Genomic DNA, 19,979 nt, shown 5'->3' on the forward strand with positions numbered 1-19,979 from the left:
CAAACCAACCTCTCTCTGTTAAAATTCAAACAGAGAACACTGTAGAGTGAAACGGAAGGTGCCCTCCTTCCCACCACTGACCTGGGTCCTCAAGCCTCTTCCAGGGGCAGCTGGCCAGAGCTACTTTGTACACTCAGCCTCCCAGGGATCCTGGGCTAGGCTCTGCCCTAAGTGGATGATAATCAGTACTGATTGAGCTGGATAGAGAAAAGGGATCGGCTGGGTCCTCCTTGTGCTTCTAGACAATTCCTAGTGGTTGGCCTGTAGGATACGTATTTTGAAAGGGATGCCAGTTACTTTGGGTGAACTCTTATTATAAGAATTTTTGTCGTTGTTGATATAGGTTCTCATGTAGCTCAGGTTGGCTTCATACTCACTATGTACCCAAAGATGGCCTTGAACTTCTGACCCTCCTGCTTCTGCTTTCCAAGTACTGGGATTGTAGACATATGCCACCATTCCCCTGGAAGCAGTGTGTGGGGGTGGAACTCAGGGCTTTGTGCATGCTGGGAAAGTTCCCTACCAACTGCACCACACTCCGCGTCTCTGGACCTGTATTTAGTTTAGTTTTTCTCCTGCTGGGAGTGCTGAGGGGCCGGTCTAGAGTGACTCCAAGGAGTGCTTGCCCAGATGACTGCTTTTTTCCCTGTGCTGTCTAGGATTTGAGGCAGAGCAGGTAGAGCCCTGCTTTCTGAAATGGGGTCTAAGACATCAGAATTGCTTGTGCTTGTGGCTACAGACAGGGACGTACTGAGGTGTCCTCTTGGGTGCCCCAGCAGCTCCAGGCCTTGGGACTTCTTCTTTATCACCTTAGATTGCCATCCTCCTTTGACCTTGACCCTGGGTCTCATTGTCTGTGAGTCTAGAAAAGACCTCTTCTGGCGTCCTGGGTTAACACTTTGGCTGCCATGACACGGGATATCATCCCATTTCATCTCATTCTACGCTGAACATTCTAGCTTCTTTCAGGCTTTCCGAAAGGCCCGGGCAAGGGTCTAAAGAACACTTCAAAATATCAGCAAGATTCCAACAGAGAGAGGACATATATTTCCAGAGCTGACTAGGCCATGCCTTAAACCTGCTCTCCCTGGGCCTCTCCCCTCTGATCCTCTGCAGACTCCTTTGTAAGTGCTCTTGGCTCTGAATGTGTTACACACACTCCAGCATTAAACTGGTTTCTTTCAAAACCATGACACACCTATTCTCTCCAAGGAGCCCATCTCCCCTAGGGCCCAGCCCAATGGCTCAGATAAATGCCAGGAGCATTGCTTACACGCTAAGCCAGTCCTGCCCTTCCTGTCTGACTCGGGTCCTCTGCACACCTACAGCTGGCGATCGTCTCCAACTTCTTATGGCCAGCTGCCTATTGCCTGCTCAGAGGAGGGGATGAGGAGACTATGCCCTATAAACCTTATCTGTAGGGTGATAGGTCTAGTGTCAGGCCCATGGGGGACATCTGCTTTAGGTGACATGGCTTATCCTAGACCTAAGAAAGCAAGGAGTAGGGGGCAGGTTATCCTAGTGAGGGGGGCTGGGTATTGTCACAGCAGACACACATCGGGGGTCTCTGAGCTTTTCTATAGCACTGGACACAGCCATTTCTGAAAGCGTAGTTTATGTCTCCCCAGGGGCCACACATACTCTTTGCTCTGAGCTGATCTCCTCCTTGCCCATTGGTTCCTGTCTTTAGCTCAATCCTAATAGGCCATCCCATACTACTGTCACCAGCCTTCCTATTTGTCACCCTTTAGAGCACCAGTTCTCAACCTGTAGGTCACAACTCTTTTGGGAGTGGAACAATCCTTTCACGGGGGTCACCTAAGACCATCAGAAAACACAGACATTTACATTACAATTCATAACAGTAGCAAAATGACAGTTATGAAGTAGCAATGAAAATAATGTTATGGTTGGGGGTCACCACAACGTGAGGACCTGTATTGAAGGGCCGCAGCATTAGGAAGGTGAGAATCACTGCTTTAGTAACCACGCTATCATCCAAAAGTTCATACTCAAGAACCTTGCAATCAAATTACAAATAAGGACAGTGATCACAAAGAAATTTCATAATGACTTAAGTTTACAATTTTGTGTTGGGTTACATTCATAGCTATCCTTAGACACGTGAAGTCTGTGGGCGGAAGGCTGGACACCTTGAGCTAGAACATCCTATGCTTTCCCTTCACTGTCTGTAATAGTGGCATCTGCTTCCTGAATGTCAGATTTATGTCACTTAGCATCCCTCGTGGTAAGACCCACAATGGCAGGGGTTCTATTCCAGGGCTTAGGGAATTGCCTGTGGGTAGTAGGCTCTTGATAAAAATATTCACAGAATGGACAAAGTACAAGACAAATCCACGCCGAGGATTCAGGTGCTTGGCCAGTCTGGGGCTTGAAAACTATCTGCACCATTTTACTCCAAAAGTACGTTATTCATCTGCAAAGCAGTTCTTCATGCATTATCTCATTTGGTCTTCTTAGTAACCCAGAAAGGTAGGTGGTGTGAGTGTGCAGTTTCCCCACATTACAGAAGAAGAAATAGGGACCCTAGGAGGCTAAGCGGCAGGTCCAAGGTCACACAGGTCTCCACTCCCAGTGTGCTGACTTTTCTCTGTGTGGCTGAGGTTGAATGGGGAAGGGAGACTGACTGCTGCATAGAGAGTTTCTGGGGCTACACAGAGGGCCTCCAGCATTGCAGGGAGAGATTCTGTGGCTGAAGGAAGAGCTTCCGGGGCAACGTTGACTTGGAGCTGCGTCGTGCAGGTGAAGACTCTGGAGTCATTCCAGCAAGCAAGCCTTGGAAACAGTCTTGTCAGGAGATGTGGATGCATCTTGTGCACAGGAGCTGGAGGGAAAGGCTGAATGGGGCTGGAGAGATGAAGAAAGGAAGACCATGTTTATTGACTGCATTATGTCTAAGACCCAGGCAACTGTCTTTCTAGTGAGGGCTACAGTCTGCTGTAGTCTTGTGGGTCTGGGAAAAAAGTCCAGAGAAATTAAACAATCAGCTTAAGGACACACAGTGATAGCTGGATAGGAAAGCAGGCATGTGCTCTGTCTTCTGATGAGGGACATTTGTTTAAAGATGCATTAGGGGCCTCAGTTTGAAATCTCTTTGAGAATGGTTTAGGGATGTGTGTGTCAGAGGAAGGGGTGTCCCAATACTTAGTGTTTAATAGTACTTGAGAATTCTGAATGCTTATCCCTTGCCCTGTGGTCTGGATACCATGAACCTACAGTCACAGAGAGCATGGGACCCTCCCACAGTCAGGCTCAGGTTGGGCAATCTGTCCAGCAGTCATTCTTCATTTTATCCTAATGAGTCAGTCCAGGCTCAGCTCCTACTGCCGATATTCAAAGCCCCCTGTCAACTCTATGCTGTAACTCATTACAGATACCCAGGAGAAGCTCTTTATAGGAAACATTAATGGTCAAGGATACAGGAACTGTAGTTTTTCCAGAAGGCATCCCCAGTCTCATGTCTCCTGACTCAGCAACATATGCAAATGGCGTGAGGTCTACACTGTGCTGTGTTCTCTAACATCAGTGTATAGCATTATCGTGTTCCCGCCTGTCCTCATGTACCTGCTGCATGCTAGGTTCTGGGACTCAGGGAGAAGGTGGGTGGAGAGAGTAGTGGGTAAGAATAGGGTCCTGCATATGATGGCTCTATTTCTGCTTTTGCAAGTTGCGTGATCTTGACAAACCACTCCCTCCCTCTGTCCTCGGGCTCCATATCGGCAGGTGGGGAGAATGAATGAGTATATCTACCTCCCAAGGCTCTTCTGTAGACTGAATGAGTTGAAAATAGTGCTTTTTGCACATAGTAAACATCCATAAATATTCAAAAAATGCTGTGTTATCATGGAGTTCCATTCTTAGAAGTGCAGAATTTCGGAGCTTAAAAGATCCTTAGAGAACATGTCGCCTCATTCCTTCATTTTGCAGCATCAGAAGCTGATGCTCAAAGAGTTGACTCCGAAGAGCTGGTGTGCCCAGGCCCCCGACTCCCCAGGCAGTCTTGCATCCTGGTGCCACCACACTTGTTGCCAAGGACATGCAGTATTTACAAAGTGCTCCACAACTGTGTTAGGGGACAAAATTAAATTCTCCCTCAAGTGGCCACAGAGTCTACAAGAGGAGATGGCTTGTTCCTCTATGGTGGCTTGCCACCAGCCCAGACCCTCTATTCGAGCAGCTGCTGTTTGGTCTTTCTCTCAGCCAGGGGTAGTGAAGAACATCAGGGAAGCAAACATCCATTTGTCTTGAGGAGCCTGGAGCGGCAGGAGAAGTAATCAAGATCTTGTTGCCCACGGCTGAGAGAAAACCTGTAATTAATCTGACTGCCCCTCTGATTTTCTCTGTCTGTCCTTTTTGCCACCAAACACTGTCTGCTGGCTGTCAGTCTCCTCTCTGTCCTACCCGGAAAAAAATCACGATTAATGATGTGGTAGTCCCAGGAGGACAGCAGAGGACAGTGCAGAGTGGGAAGGGTTGCCGTTCAGTGCAGGTGGGCTGGGGGTCCAGACAGCCTGCACAGCAGCAGCACAGGACTGCCGTGGGCTGTCTTCAGACTGTGCTCGTCCACTCCATCAACTGGCCGCTATCGTGGATCAGTGATTGTTTATTGAGCCTCTGTGCAGAACAGGCCCCATTGCGTGTGTGTTAGGTAGATGTATGCCTAGAAGAGATGTTCCCTGCCCTCCATGGCAGTTTAAGTGTCAAGGAGAACATCTACTTGTTCATGCAATTGCATTTATTTGTGGGCGCCTCTTGTGAGCACTGTCCAAGGTGCTGGAGGTGCTGGAGAGGGAGAAATAGAAACAGATCGGGGCAGGGGCATGTCAGAGGTGATTAAGTCTGAGACACGTTCAAGGAGCACCTCCTCTGGCTTGGAGAAGCTGTATGGTCTGGCCATGGTGACAGAATGCAAATTAGGTTCTCCTTCTGGAAAAAGTAGGGCTGACAAATTGTTGGTGTTAGGAGGATATATTTGGGGCAGGTACATGGGAAAGCAGAGGCAGAGGGGCAGAAGCGCCAGCTCCTACCACAGTGCTCCACGGTCTTGGGAGTGAGAGGCCATCATAGAGCAGGGTGATGAATGGCATCTGTGAGCTAGGTCAGAGAGAGTGAGGAGCCACAGACAGGGAGCTTGGGTTGGGCAAAAATCAGATTGTGAATCCGTAGCCAATATGTTAAGTACTCAACAGCTTACCTCATTTCTGAACTCAATCTCTGTGTTCTTTCATTATTTCAACAGATACTGTGTGAGTACCTACTATGTGCCAGCCTGTGCCAGGCACTGGGGACACAGGTGGAAAAGTCCGAGTCATTCCCTGCTTTTCTGGTTCTCGTCGTCCCGGAGGTAGGCACTACTTTTCCTGGGTTTTCAGTGGATGAAACCATAGGGTCTTGTAGCATGAATCTTAAAGTTCTTATTAATAAAATCAAATCTGGAGCCACGTATTGGGGTGAACACTGGATGATCAGAGAAACAGAACAAGCCACAGCTTCCTCACCTCGCCAGTTCCTCAGCTGATCCTGTTTCCTCAGACTGGAAGCTTCTGAGTCCTCATCCAAATGGATCTGAGCTGAACTGCTGCTTAAAAGCCTAAAAGCTTAACCAGGCTCTAGTTCCTCATCCTCACGCCTTAAATACCTTTCTGCTTCCTGCCATCACTTCCTGGGATTAAAGGCATGTATCACCATGCCTGCCTATTTCCAGTGTGGCCTTGAACTCACAGAGATCCAGGCGGATCTCTGCCTCTGGAATGCTAGGACTAAAGGCATGGGCTACCACTGCCTAACCTCTATGTTTAATATTGTGGCTGCCCTGTTCTCTGACCCCAGATAAATTTATTAGAGTGGACAATACTTTGGGGAACACAATACCACCACAGGGTCTGATGGCTCTGGGTTCAACAGTGTCCCTTTTTGAAGGTCAGGGCCAGCTTCAGCCTCCTTTGCATGTGGTCCTCCCACTCTCCTTATGACTGACACAGCCAACCAGGGTGTTCAGAAGAGTGCTCTCAATGCCACTGCAAAGGTCTGCTTCTGATCCCCTGGCCTTCCAAGTGTGACTGTATCCCAAGTTCTAGAACAATGCTTGGCATATATTACAGCCTCCATAAATATTGTCGAGTGGATAAATGAACTGTCAAAAAGCTAGGAACTGTAAAAATCCAGTTATACTGTATCAAAGCAATACTAAATACAGCCATTTACATCAGTGCCTCCCGTTTATGCCTAATCAGCACCTGGCATGGTAATTATCATGTAGATGGCTAAGTAGGTGTCAGATTAACCCTGTACATTTTATTTGATGACAGAATTGCACTCAGTTCATGCAGGTGTGACTTTTGTTGTGCCTGGCTCCAAAGCCTGGCTGAAACTAGAGACTACCTTTCAGAACAATGATTTCTAAGGTCCTGAGAGCCCTTAACCCTAGACCCAGTGGTGAGAGATCATTTCCCAGGCTGTACAAAAAATGGAAAGGACCATCTGTGGCATGAGTGGGAGGCTCAGTGGTTTGCAGTACCCCCCACCCCCACCCCAGGTCTTGAGAGAGTCCATCTGCCAAACAAGTTCTGTTACAGATGGGGAGGCGACACCCAAGAATACAGAATACTGAAGTGCATGCTCAAGGTCACACAGAGCCAAGGCTGGCAGGCCTCTGCCTCCACCTCCTTCTCCATTTTAACTGTTGGCTTGGGAGATCAGCAAGCTGGAACTTCCAGTTCCTCTGTAAAAACCATAAAAGATTGAGGTGTTGGCATGCAGATGGACCTAGTCTTTAAAAGCTAGCATCTAGATTAAAATATTTGAATAATTTAGGGCTGGGGAAGCCAATAGCCTAGTGTTTCTAGCATTGCCCCCCCCCCCCAAGAAATCAGGAGCCTCCTCTCCTGCTAAGACTAAATGAGGCTCCTGAAAGCAGGCTGAGCATCCCCATTTTGAGTCCTAGGTGCACAAACACAACCCTGCCTTAGCTGTGTTTGCACTTTAGCATGGAGAGAGTCAATCACCAAAAAGATCAGCGCTATCATAAGTGAGAGTGCGCCAGCCCAGGAAAGCGGGCCCTGCTCCTGGCCTAGGCAGCAGCAGAGCTGACCCTGTTTACAGAGGTGCTGGTGAGCCACCCCTAAGGCTGTGAGAATGGGATAGCTGGCCACACCCCCTCGTCTGCCATGTCGTGGTGAGGGTGAGAGAAAGATTCCCTTCTGCCCCTTGACCCTGCCACCTGTGGTGGGTGAGGGAGCTGACCCTCCCCCTTAACAGCTACAGCACTTGGGGAAGGGTACTCTGCACTTCACCTGGGCAGCACCATAGAGCTGACCCTGTTGGTGAAGGTGTGGGTGAGCCAGTCCTGATGTTGTGAGCATGGGAGAGCTGTCCCCATTACTCATCAATGCCTGAGGAAGGTGGAGGAGCTGACCCTGAGGTCATAAGAACAGGAGAGCTGTCCCTGCCCCTCATCAGCTGTGGCACTCAGGAGAGTGGCCCCTACACCTCACTGGGCAACACAGTAGAGCTGGCCCTGAAGGTGTAGGTGTGGGAGAACTGACTCTGAGGACATGAAAGCTGGAGAACTGGCCCCGCCCCTTCCTCATCGCTGCAAGGGGTGAACTACCTAGGGCAATGCTGGAGAGCTCATCGTGGTGGTGAGGACAAGGCAGAGCTGGTGATCTGACCAACCCTGCAACTACCCAGGCCCAGAACCAGGATTATGTGTTGGCCCACCCCAATATCCACCCCATCTGTGATCTCCTGGAACGTGGGGGCCAGGGTGGTGAGAGGAGGGGTCTGTCCTGCAGACCCAGGGCTGCAGGGTCTCCATGACACAGGACAGCAACAGAATGTCCAGGAAGAGTCCCAGTGAGGGCCTCGAACCAGACCAATGATTCTTTGTGATGAACGCCTGCATGTAATAACATATGGATAAAGGGGTTTACTGTGTGACTCACTGTGTTACGTACGGTGCAGCTTCCTTGATGAGAATTTTCCCTTTCTCCTCCATTTATTCCCTTTTTCTCTTTAACTAGGGGGAGGAGATGGGTGGGATTGGGAGGCATAATGTGAAAGACACAAAGAATAAATAAAAAGAAAGTTAAAAACCAAAAGAGTGATGCCGGGCGATGGTGGCGCACGCCTTTAATCCCAGCACTCGGGAGGCAGAGCCAGGTGGATCTCTGTGAGTTCGAGGCCAGCCTGGACTACCAAGTGAGTCCCAGGAAAGGCGCAAAGCTACACAGAGAAACCCTGTCTCGAAAAACCAAAAAAAAACAAACAAACAAACAAAAAAAAAAAAACCAAAAGAGTGCCAGGCTTCTCTCGAGACCAGGTTGGCTTTAATCTGTCTCTGCACCAGCATCCAGTGCTGTGACCTGCATACCAAATGTTTCCCACTGGCTTGGGTGTTTGAGCATTTGGTACCTGGGTGGTGGTGCTGTCCAGGGAGGTTTAGAACCTTCAGGAGGTGGAGCTTAGCTGGAGGAAGTGGGTCCCTGGGGTGTGCAGTTCATGGGTTCCAGCCTGGCCCTGCTTTTAGCCCTGACTTCTCTGCTGCCTCGCAGTTGGGATATGGGGAGTCCCAACCACACACTCCCGCCACTGTGAACTCTGCCATGCCTTCCCCTCTCCAACTACAAGCCCAAACAAATCCTCCTTTTAAGTTGCTTCTAGTAAGTATTTTGTCACAGCAGGGAGGAAAACACCAACCACATCAAGAAGGAAAGGACAGATTCTGGGCCTGATTTGTTATCATTAGAGTTTCCTTTACTCCTCTGTTCCTTCCCATATCGTCCTCCGCCTCCCTGCAGCAGGGGACTGTGTGAGGCCTGATGCTCATTGAACAAATAGGCACCATGCATCTGCTGTTTGTAAAGAGGCTCTGGGGACACCACAGAAAACTGGGGACAGTCCTTGCTCTTAAGAGGCTCACAGTGATCCCAGCTGGAGACTTAACGACAGCATCAGCCAGAGAGGAAAGTGCTACCTCTGAGTCACCACAGGCTGCCATGCTGGCTCACAGGGGAGGACATAATTCTGGGGATGTGTAGAGAGGAGAACACACACACACACACACACACACCTTCCCCTGAACATGTGCAGGGGAAGCTGCAAGGTATGATGGGAAGAGTGAGTGCATGTTCAAATGTAGAGTATCGTCAAACACAGAAAACTTCTGAAGCTTAACATGCCTAAGGAAAAGTGCACAAGGGTCCTGACCCGTGTTACCAGCATCCAGAGTAAGAAACAGCTCTTCTGCTCTGCAGAAGTCACTGGGCCAGTGTCTACCCGAGCAGAGTTCTAAGGGGTTATTAATTTATAAAATAATGGTTTTCATATCTGTACATAACCTACTTGGAGAATAGTCCCTTCCTGTTATCCTTTCTTTTTTGAAAATTTTATTTTATTGAATTAGTAATTTTTTTATTTTACTTACCACCACAGTTTCCCCTCCCCCTCCTCCTCTGTTATCTTTTCCTCATCTCTCTCTCCTTCCTGATTCCATTTCTCTTCCCACATAGTTCCCTCCTCAACTTCCACATCGTCTTTTACTTCTAGACCACACATATGGCAGAAAACATGACACTTGTGTTTCTCAGTCTGCCTTATTTCCATTAACATCATGCTCTTCAGTTCTATCCATTCTCTTTCAGATGACATGATCTTTTTCTTTATTGATGACTAATGTTTGGTTGTATGTATGTATGCATGCCACATTTCCTTTATTCATTCATCTTCTGGTAGACAACTAGGCCAATTATCTAACTTGGCTTCATTAGTCAAGGTTCTCTAGTCTCTCTCTCTCTCTCTCTCTCTCTCTCTCTCTCTCTCTCTCTCTCTCTGTGTGTGTGTATATATATATATATATATATATATGATTATATATGGGATTATATATATTATATCTCTCTATATATATGGGATTATTTGGAGTGACTTACAGACTGCAGTCTAGTTAATCCAATATTGGCTAGCTGTGAACAGAAAATTCAAGAATTTAGTAGTTGCTCATACCCACCAGGCTGGATATCTCAGCTGGTCTTCTGTCTGTGCTGGGATCCTGAAGAGGTAGAATGCAGTGCCAATGCAGGAATGGATGTGCTAGCAAGGCAAGGACAGGCAAGCAGGCAAAGAGCAAAAACTTCCTTCTTGTCTTTATATAGACTTCCAGCAGAAGGTATGGCCTATATTAAAGGTATATCTTCCCACCTGAAGATCCAGATTAAAGGCATGTGACTTACAGCCTTAAGGTCCAGATTAAAGGCCCAAACTAGAAGTGAGTTCACCCACTTCAAACCAAGCAGAAAATCTCTCAACAGGTGTGCCCTCCATTTCTGGATTGTAGTTCATTCCAGATGTAGTCAGTTGACAACAAAGAATCGCCATCCCATTGGCTATTGTCAATAGTGCAGCAATGACCTCAGGTATGCACTCTCTCCAGTGTATGCTAACTTCATTTTCTTCAGGTGTACACCCAGAAGTCACATTGCTAGATGATACAGTAGATTTTGTTTTTTAAGGTCCTCCATACTGATTCCCACACTGTCTGTACTTGTTAATTTACATTTATGCCAACAACACATAAGGATTTCCCTTTCCCCTGCATCTTTGCCATTATTTATTGCTTTTTTTTCTTACTTGATGATAACTATTCTGAGTGGCGTGAGATGGAATCTCAGTGTAGTTTTGATTTACATTTAATGACTAAAAACGTTGACCCTTTCGCCATGTATTTTTTGGCCATTTATACCTTTTAAGAAGTGTCTCCTCAGCCGTGCGGTGATGGCGCACGCCTTTAATCCCAGCACTTGAGAGGCAGAGGCAGGCGGATCTCTGTGAGTTCGAGGCCAGCCTGGGCTACCAAGTGAGTTCCAGGAAAGGCGCAAAGCTACACAGAGAAACCCTGCCTCAAAAAACCAAAAAAAAAAGTGTCTCCTCAGTTCAATTGCCCATTTATTGACTGGAATGTGTGTCCTTTGAGCATTCTTTTTTTTGGAGTCCTTTGTATATTAATTTTCTGTTGGGTGAATAGGTGGCAAAGACTTTCTCCCATTATGTAGGCTGCGCCTTTACTCTAGATTTTTTTTTTTTCTTTGTGGAATGTTTTTAGTTTGATACAGTCCTGTTTGTCAATTCTTACTATAATTTCTTGAGCCATTGAAATCCTATTCAGAAAGCCTCCTATTCTTACATTTTGAAGTGTTTTCTCTCTGTTCTTTCGTTCTTTGAGAGTCTTGTGTCTTCTATTAAGGTCTTTAATTAATTTCAGGTTGATTTTGGTTCAGGGTGAGAGATCTAGTTTCTAGTGGCTCTGAAGATTTCTGAGGTTTCTGTGTTAAGGAGACTGTCTTTTCTCCAGCACTGGCCTTTGTCAACGTTGTCAAAGATCAATGACTATAGTTGCTTGTGTTTATTTCTGGATCTTCTATTCCATTGTCTTATGTATCTTACAGACTTTAACAGTGAATTGCCTGGCACTATGTTTTTCTTTGTCTGGATACCTTTTTATTAATGTATCAATCTTATTCCTTGTTATTATTGCACTTAGGATTTTTATATCCTTTTGATTCAATTTTGGTAGTTCTTTTGTGTCTGAAAATTATATAGATTTTTCTAGATTTCTCAGTATATTGGGGTATAAATTTTTAAATTAATTCCTAATCAACCCTCCATATTTCAGTGGTATATTTTGTTACTCATTCTTTGTTGTCTTAGAGTTTATTAATTTTGGATTTCTTTCTCTTTCTTTTGTAAATTTCTCAACTTCCATATGTTTATAGAGTTTCTCTTGCTGTTGGTTCAGTTTTATTCCATTATTATGAGAAAAAAGTTACAAGCTATTCTTTCTTTTTTGGTATTTGTCAAGACTTGTTTTACAACCTAAAATATTATCTCTGTTGGGGAGAGCTGTATGAGCTGCTGAAATGAATACATAATCTGCAGTTTGGGATGTAATGTTCTGTAGGTATCTGTTACATCTCTTTGGTCTATAATATAACTTAACTCTGGAGTTTCCTCATTGGTTTTGGGGGGAGTTGCGTGACATAGCTATTGATGAACATGGGGGTACTGAAGTTATTCTTTATTAATATATTGGGTCTTTTCCTGTCCACCTGTGTTTGTTTTATAAAGCAGGAGGTGCTGATGCCTAGTGCACATATATTTATAGTTACATCCTCTTGACATATTTGTTCTCTTTACCAATACGTAGTGTTTGTTTTTTGTTTTTGTTTTGGTCTCTTTGAGTTTTAGAGGTATCTTTTGTTGTGTATAAACATCACTTCTTCTGTTTGCTTCTGGATTCCATTTGTCTGGAATATCATTTGTCACCCTTTTCCTTTCAGTCTGTGTATGTCTTTGCCAGTGAGATGTGTTTCTTGCAGGCAGCGGGCAGTTGGGTTTTATTTCTTACCTAATTAGCCAGTCCATGCCATTTAATGGGAGAGCTAAGATCATTTCCATTGGAATTCTAATTGAACAGTAACAGTTTCATTCCTATCACTTTATTGTTTTTTCCTAATGTGTGATTCTTTTCTAATTCTCTTTTGCTTATTTACTGTTCTGGAGATTATTCTTTCCTGTGCTTTTGGGATTGTGTTTGTCTTCCTCTAGTATCCCCTTGGAATACCCTTTGCAGTGCTGGTTTTGTGTCATGGATTCCTTTAGATTTTGTTTCTCTTAGAGAATTTGTATATATATTTTTAATTATGAAGTTTAAATGTGATGGCTTTGTAGCCTAGACTGTTAGGGTTTTCTTCCATAGTTGAAATACACAATTCCATTAGTTTCTGACTTTAGAGTTTCTGTTGAGAAATCTGAGTTATTCTAATAGGTTTACCTTTAGAATGAGTTAGCATTTCTCTCTAACAACTTTAAATATTCTTTTTTTCTTCTGTAATCTTGACTTTTTTTTTTTTAAGATTTATTTATTTAGTACTATACAGAAGAGGGCGCCAGATCTCATTATAGATGGTTGTGAGCCACCATGTGGTTGCTGGGAATTGAACTCAGGACCACTGGAAGAGCAGTTAGTGCTTTTAACCTCTGGGCCATCTCTCTAGCCCATATCTTGACTTTTTAACTGTAATATGTGGAACTTCTCTTCTGGTCTTGTCTGTTTTGGCTTCTGAATGCTTCCTGTTCCTGTAGATCTGCATCTTTTCCAAGATTTGGGAATTTTTTTTTATATCATTTCACTGGATAGATTTTATACCCTTAGTCTATACCTCAGTACCAACTTTTACATCAAAATTATATAAATTTGGTCTTTTAATTATGTCCCAAGAGTTTTGTATGTTCTGTTCATAATTTCTTATATTTTAAAAATTGTTATTTCCTGAGTATTCTAATTTTTCAATCTTGTCTCCAGCCCCTGAAAATCTCACTTTTAATTGGTATAGTCTTTTGGTTTGGCTTTCCATTGGGTTTTTTAATTTAACTTAATGGGATTTTCATATCCATGATTTCTGTTTAATTCTTTTAAAAAAATCTTTGTCTTTTGAACTTCTGATTTATATTGTTTACTGCTTTCCTTAATTGGTCCAATTATTTTTTATGTATTTTCTTAGAACTCATTGGTATTTAAAAAGTTGTTTTATAAAATTCTTCATTCTAGTATTTTGTCTTATTCATTATCTTTGAAGTCAGTTGCTATAAAATTATGAGCTTTGGGGGAGTTTTGCTGTCTTATTTTCGTATATCTTTTATTTCTGTGTTGAGACTTGAGTATATGTTGGGATGGATGGCTTATACTTTTTTTTTTTAGAGACAGAGTTTCTCTGTGTAACAACCATAGCTATCCTGGAACTCGCTTTGTAGAGCAGGCTGGCCTCCAACTCACAGAGATCTGGAAAATGATCTCTTGATGATGTATCCTTTGGTAGCAGATTATTGTAAAAATGGGTTTTATACTATAGCTTCCCTGTTATTTTTTTTTAAGGGTTAGTCTCTTTTCACATGGTACATATGCTGTCAAGGCCTACAGATGGTGCTTTCTCTGTAGGTCTCACAAGAGTGGGGCACTTCTAGTGTATTAGGCAGATGTATTGTAGACGACAGAGTATGTGAGGTATGTCCTCTGTCATTACTCCTCTGACCTTGTCACTAATGTCCAGCCTGAAGGGATACGGGATGACATACACTGTAGTCTTTTGTAGATACATTACCCACACTTTGTTGTTGTTTATCTGTTATTTTTATGTACTGCATCTGTGCCTACTTGGATCCTGGTCTGCAGGTGGACATTTTTATACCCCCTCTTTGTGGTATCGAAGTATTCACTGAAGTTATAGCAGGGTTGGGTTGGGTATAGAGCAAGGTGCCCAGACTCTTCAGCAGGGATGCATGTGCAGCTCGGCAGCAGAGCATCTACTGCTATGCTCGACTCCCAGCCTGTGAAGGGAGGAGAAGACAAATAGCATCAAGTAGCAGTGAACCAGGTAGAAAAAATACAAAGCTCAACACCCACAGCCCTCAGCCTTGACAATAGCAACAAGTGTGGTGGTGGTAGAAATAATACAAACAGAACAAATTTAACATATGTTAGGAAAGGTATAACTAGGAGAAAAGATGAAGGAAAGTGGGGGTAAAAAAGTCAGAGCATTCAAAAACTGAAAAGAGAAAACAGGCTAAAAGGAGAGTGAATGGAGTTGACCACTAGAAGAAGAGGGAGAGAAAGAGCAATTAATTCCTGTTCCAAATAACTGAAAATACAGAGAAAAAGAGGAAAAGAAAAAGGAATGTATGTATATGAACAAGTCAGAAAAAAAAATGAGTCTCAATAAATATTGTCTCCGCTGGGGCGTTGATGTGGGCAAGGATGGCTGGGAACTCACTGCCTCAGCCTGTTGCTCCTCTTCCTGTGTCTTCTCCAGCTGTGTGCACATGTATGTGGCAGAGGCTGCGGTTAGTTGCCCTTCCTTTTCCAGGGTTACTGTATGGGAGTGGTTCGGGACCAAGCTGGTGGGAATAGTTTTGTTTCCCTGCTTGGTAGTACAAAGTAACATGGGAGCCAATTCCTCAGTCCGAGTTTATCCTGAGACATTATTTCAAAATATTTCCAAGGCCAGGTTGGTGCTGAGCTCCACGGGGGTCTCCATGAAGGATGCCCCCCCCCCAAGGATGTCAGGATAACCAAGTGTATTGCATTGACGGGATAGAGTGGACCTCCCATTTTCCAAAGCCTGTGTTTTCTCAAGGTCCCATGTCTACATGCAATTGTGTATGCCCACTTAGTTTTCTGACCCTCTTTGGCTGCCTGCTGGGATTCTTAAGGGAAAAGAAACTCCATTTATTTTTGTGTCTCTGACCCAAATCCTATTGTTAATATTTTTCAGTGAACTTGCTTCAGTAGCATTCTGCTGGACTACTCTGGGCTGCAAGGTAGACACTGGCCAGGAAGTGTGGTAATAACTGCTGTGAGTGCTAGGGAAAAGGAAAATGTAGACATTCGGCTTCTCCAGGCAGGAGCTTGGCTGCCTGCAACCTTCTCAATATGGTTCTCCATTTTCTGCACCAGCCTTCTGTGGTGAGGCAGGCAGAGCATTGCTGAAGAGCCAGCATACCTGGCAGCCCCCAAGAACAGCTAAATCCAGATGGCCTTTCTTCCCGCCTGTGTCTTCATCGTGTTTCTCCCTTTATTTCTCTCTGTTACAATGATCTGTGGGCTCAGTTTCCCTTTCTGTCCTCTAGTGTGTGCATGAGTGTTCATGAGTGTGAAAATGCATGTATGTGCACATGTATGTGGAGGCTGGGGGCAAGCTTAGGTATCATTCCTCAGGTGTTGTCCACCTTGCATTTTGAGCCAGAATCTGTCACTGTCCTGAGGCTTGCTGAGTGGGCTAGACAGTCTGGACAGCTAGTCGCAGGGATCTGCCTGTCTCAACTTTCTTCATACTAGGATTACAAGCATGCATCTGTCTTTGTGTGTGTGTGGTTTCTGGTTATCAAACTCAGGGCCTCATGCTTACACAGCAAGCAACTTATTGGCTGAGTTATTTCTCCAGCCCATGAAATGTGCATTTTCTTGCCCTCTGGTTTGAGTCATAGGCTCTGGGTCTCTCCCAGTCTCTGTGTGTCCAGTGTTGAACACTAATGTATACCTCAGTTACTCACCTCACTGAGAAGCTGTCTTCTGGCAGTATCAATTTCAAACCACAGAGAAGCTTAAAGGTGTTGCTTGCTTCTAACCCTTCATTTTGGTGACATTTTTTCACCGACTGAACTTTTGATTGCACACCACTTTTGTTTTTATACTTTAGAGTCATGCTGTGTGTCTGATATCTTTTTCTCAGTATTGTGTTAATGACAATCCTTGTGCTGTCGCTTGTAGTAATTGATTATTCATGTCCATGCCTTTATCACACTGTGTTGTGTGATGATACAGTATATTTTTCCCTTCTGCTGCTGGACACTTGGACAGCTTCCAGTTTGGGCAAATACAAAGAATGCCACTGTGAACATTCTAGGACATGTCTTTGGTGAGCATACCTGCACTTCTATTGGAGAAATATCAAGGAGTGGAGTTGCTGGTTCATGAGTGTTTTTGTAAAGCTCCGGTAGACCAGTTCTCCAAAGCACTTCCATGATTTATGTTCCCTCACGGTGTGTGAGAGACCTAGTTGCTCTATGTTCTTGCTGACATTTTGTAAATGCTGATGCTTAAAATGTGCTTCCTTGATGCCAAGGGATCTGAGCATCTTTTCAAATGTGCATAGGCCATTGATGATATTAGTTAGTGAAGAGTCTGTTCAAGGCTTTTGACTGGCTTTCTCTTGATTATCTACAGGATAGGAGGGGGAAACATTTTAATACTTTTCTCCTTTCCTGGAGCATCCAGGATTAAACATAGAGGTGCTCAGGACCCCCATTTTTATCTCAGTTGTGAGGCAAAACTGGCTTGCTACAGACACTGACTCCTAGAGTAACCGAGAGGTTGTGGGAGGATTAGTGGCCCTGCTGCCTTGGGGAGGGGCAGCCCCCATGACAGCTCTGATTTTGATATCAGGTAGGTGAGGAGGTGGAGGAAGGATGTGAGAAGAGCTTAGTTAGCATCTGGAAGACGAAGCAGGTGCAGAAAGTGTATGTTGGCCGGGGATATGTACCTCTGTCATCTCCTTGCTGGGAAGAGATGTCTCCTGACGCAGCCATGGAGGAACTGACGTGCATGTAGTCCTTCATTTAGGGCAAGCCTTACATAAGGCAGCTTCTTCCCCTGTGTTATCTTGGTCTTAAGACCAGCTCCACCAAGAGGGAATTAACACCACTTATGCAACCAGGGAAGCACGGAGACAAAGAGAAGCCTTGTGAAGACCACACAGGTGGCAGGTGGGAGAGCTGTACTTGGACCCATCCCATGTGCTTGAGAATAGCCCTCCTCGTGCCTTTTTTTCTGCATACCCATGGCTTCTGTTCCTTAAGACACGCTGAGCGCCTTGATTCTTAACCAGAGATTTTGAAAGGAAAGTGAGGTATCATGGGTCCTGCAACCTGTTAGAGCAGCCTGCCCTGTGCTCATCAGGGGCCTTCTTTGAACCCCGGTGAGTGTGGGGTGAGTATGGAGGGGGAGTCAGAGGCCCCGTTCCAGGGCTTTGCCTGCAGCTCTCTCACGGGTACTGCCGGAAGTTCTGGAGGGATTGTCAGCTCTCCCCACTGAGGTTTTTGGGTGCTCTCTGGAGCCTCTGTCCCTGGGACGGACCAGGTGGTTACCTAGCCTGTGTAGGTCTCACACGCTTCCTCCACTCCCTCACAGCGTTATGTCATGCCCAGACCAGCAGAGGGCTCCATGAGGAGTTATAGAAGATGCCCCGCGTCTCCGCGCCTTTGGTGCTGCTTCCCGCGTGGCTCGTGATGGTCGCCTGTAGCCCACACTCCCTGAGGATCGGTAAGTACAGTCTGGCTCTGGGTGACAGTCTCATTGTTACCCTAAGTGTACACAGAGGAAATACCTTTATACTTCACAGGCTCTGTTTGGGACGATTCCCTGACCTTCCCTAAGTGTGGTTGTGACAGACGTGGAGGTGGTGAAGACAGAGGTGGACACAGATGTGGATATGGTGAGGGGGCAACAGGCTAGTGGCTCCCATCTGTTCTTCCTGCCAGACTCCGTCAGTGCCTAGAATAAAATGCTGCCTACTCCTTGGTATAATTCATGACAGATTCAGTCTGCATGTGAAGGGGTAGCTGTTAGTGATGAAGGAGGGTGATGGGTCTTCTAAATCCAGGACTAGAGATAAGGAGTTGCCTCTTTCTTTTGATTAGCCCAAGAAGACTCTAGAAATGGGTGTTAAAATCATCTTTGGCAATTTGGATGAAGTCTGATGTCTGCTTGGTGATTCTTGTCAGCCTGCTTGGAAGGGCCTTGAGTTGGTATCTACTAGCCATGGCCTGGCTCTGAGAGGGATGACAGGGCCGTTTCAGCCTCTTCTTTGTCCTTGTTGCTGTGGGCATGCCCCTCTAGGTGTGGACAAGCAGGGTTATCACTTACACCATTGGTAACTCTACTCTGGGCAGGCAAGTCCTGGGAAACCCCTATGCCTCCTTCTCTGCAACAGGCTAGACCACTGGAAGCCAAGGCAATATAGACCTTGAGATCTGGAGACACAGCCGCGGTGGTAGGAATGAGGACACCATCTACTCCAGCAAGAAGCAGCACAACCATCAGATGGTCCAGCACAGGGAACCTTAGAGTCAGGGCAGGTGGGAGGGGGCCAGAGGTTAGGGATGTCTACATGTGTATGTGGGACATAGGTCAGTATGGAATGAGGCATCCAAATTCTTGTGGCATGAAGAAGATCTTCCCGAGAGCCAGACCTCCAGTTTTAGGTTAGATGATCATTCTCTAGGTTAGGTTAAGCAGCCAGATAACCATGAATCCTTCATCCCAGGCTAAGAGTGGCTGCTTTGTTCATGACGGGGTCTTTTCTTTTCTTTTGGGAGAATGTCTCACTATATAACTCTGTCTGGCCTAGAACTCACTCTATAGACCAGGCTGGCCTTGAGTTCACAGAGATCTGCCTGGCTCTGCCTCCTGAGTGCCAGGATTAAAGGGGTGCGCCACCATGGCCAGCAGGGCCTGGATCTTCAATGTGGAACTGAAAGGCTGGAGGCCGATATAGAATAAAAATGGCTTGATGCTGGGCGGGAGAGCCTTTCCCATCACAACAAGGACTGGTCTTAAGAGTTGGTGCTCTGGTGATGGTCAAGAGACCCAGGCATGGCCAGAGGCAGGCCAATAGCTCAGACCACAGTCGGGTCAGGTGTCACCTGTCAGAGGTTGAGCCTGTGGCTGCTGGAGCTGCTCCATGTTATCTCATGGGCATACTTCTCCATGCGAATGCAGTGGATGCTGATAGAAGTCTGAAATGTGGACAGGTGATCTAATTCTTCCCTCACCCTGCACTCAACTCCTTGTTCTGCTTGCTTTAAAAAAAGACATTAAAAACAAGACCTTCCCTCCCCCTTCCTCATTCATTTCTATAGAAACTACAAAACAACCTAATTTAATTCTGCTTAGTGACGATGCAAAACGGTTCACATCCTTAAGATGCTTAATTTATACGATGCCTACAGTTATCTAGCGTTTGCTGAGAGGTCCCCATCACCACCACCAAATGAGCAGATAAAGCCGTAGCCCATCAATTTCCATTTGTCACTAATGGGAAGCAGAAAGGAAGTGAGCCAGAATTACGGCCCTCCACCCCCACTGAATGAGTCTTGTCTGCTTGTCTGGGCATTGGTTCTCTGGAGGGAGGAAGCAGACACTGGAGGCCAGAGATGCATGTCTTGGTTGCTAGGTTAGCAAGAGGGCTTTGAGGAGTCCCCACAGGCTCCCCACCCACACTGGATGAGTCTTGTCTGCTTGTCTGTGTCTGTCGAACCCCCAGTTTTGATTCATGTCAGTCTTCTTCTCACTGATCTCTAGCCACAGATCCCACCGTCCATCAAGGTCAAAGTGGGTTTGATCTCCTAGG

The 19,979-nt window shown here is 45.6% G+C and overlaps 1 protein-coding gene across 1 annotated transcript in view; it reads left to right on the forward strand.

The window, feature by feature from the left end:
• Grik4 (glutamate ionotropic receptor kainate type subunit 4) overlaps positions 1-19,979 on the forward strand; it is a 431,548-nt gene that overhangs the window by 120,037 nt on the left and 291,532 nt on the right. Inside the window, exons 2-3 of the mRNA XM_037207580.1 lie at positions 5,261-5,365; positions 17,759-17,890. Of these exons, the coding sequence (XP_037063475.1) occupies positions 17,809-17,890 (82 nt within the window). The 5' untranslated portion in view covers positions 5,261-5,365; positions 17,759-17,808. The remainder of the gene's footprint in view (positions 1-5,260; positions 5,366-17,758; positions 17,891-19,979) is intronic.

The sequence above is a fragment of the Peromyscus leucopus genome, chromosome 7 (genome assembly GCF_004664715.2).
Source record: "Peromyscus leucopus breed LL Stock chromosome 7, UCI_PerLeu_2.1, whole genome shotgun sequence".
NCBI lineage: Eukaryota > Metazoa > Chordata > Mammalia > Rodentia > Cricetidae > Peromyscus > Peromyscus leucopus.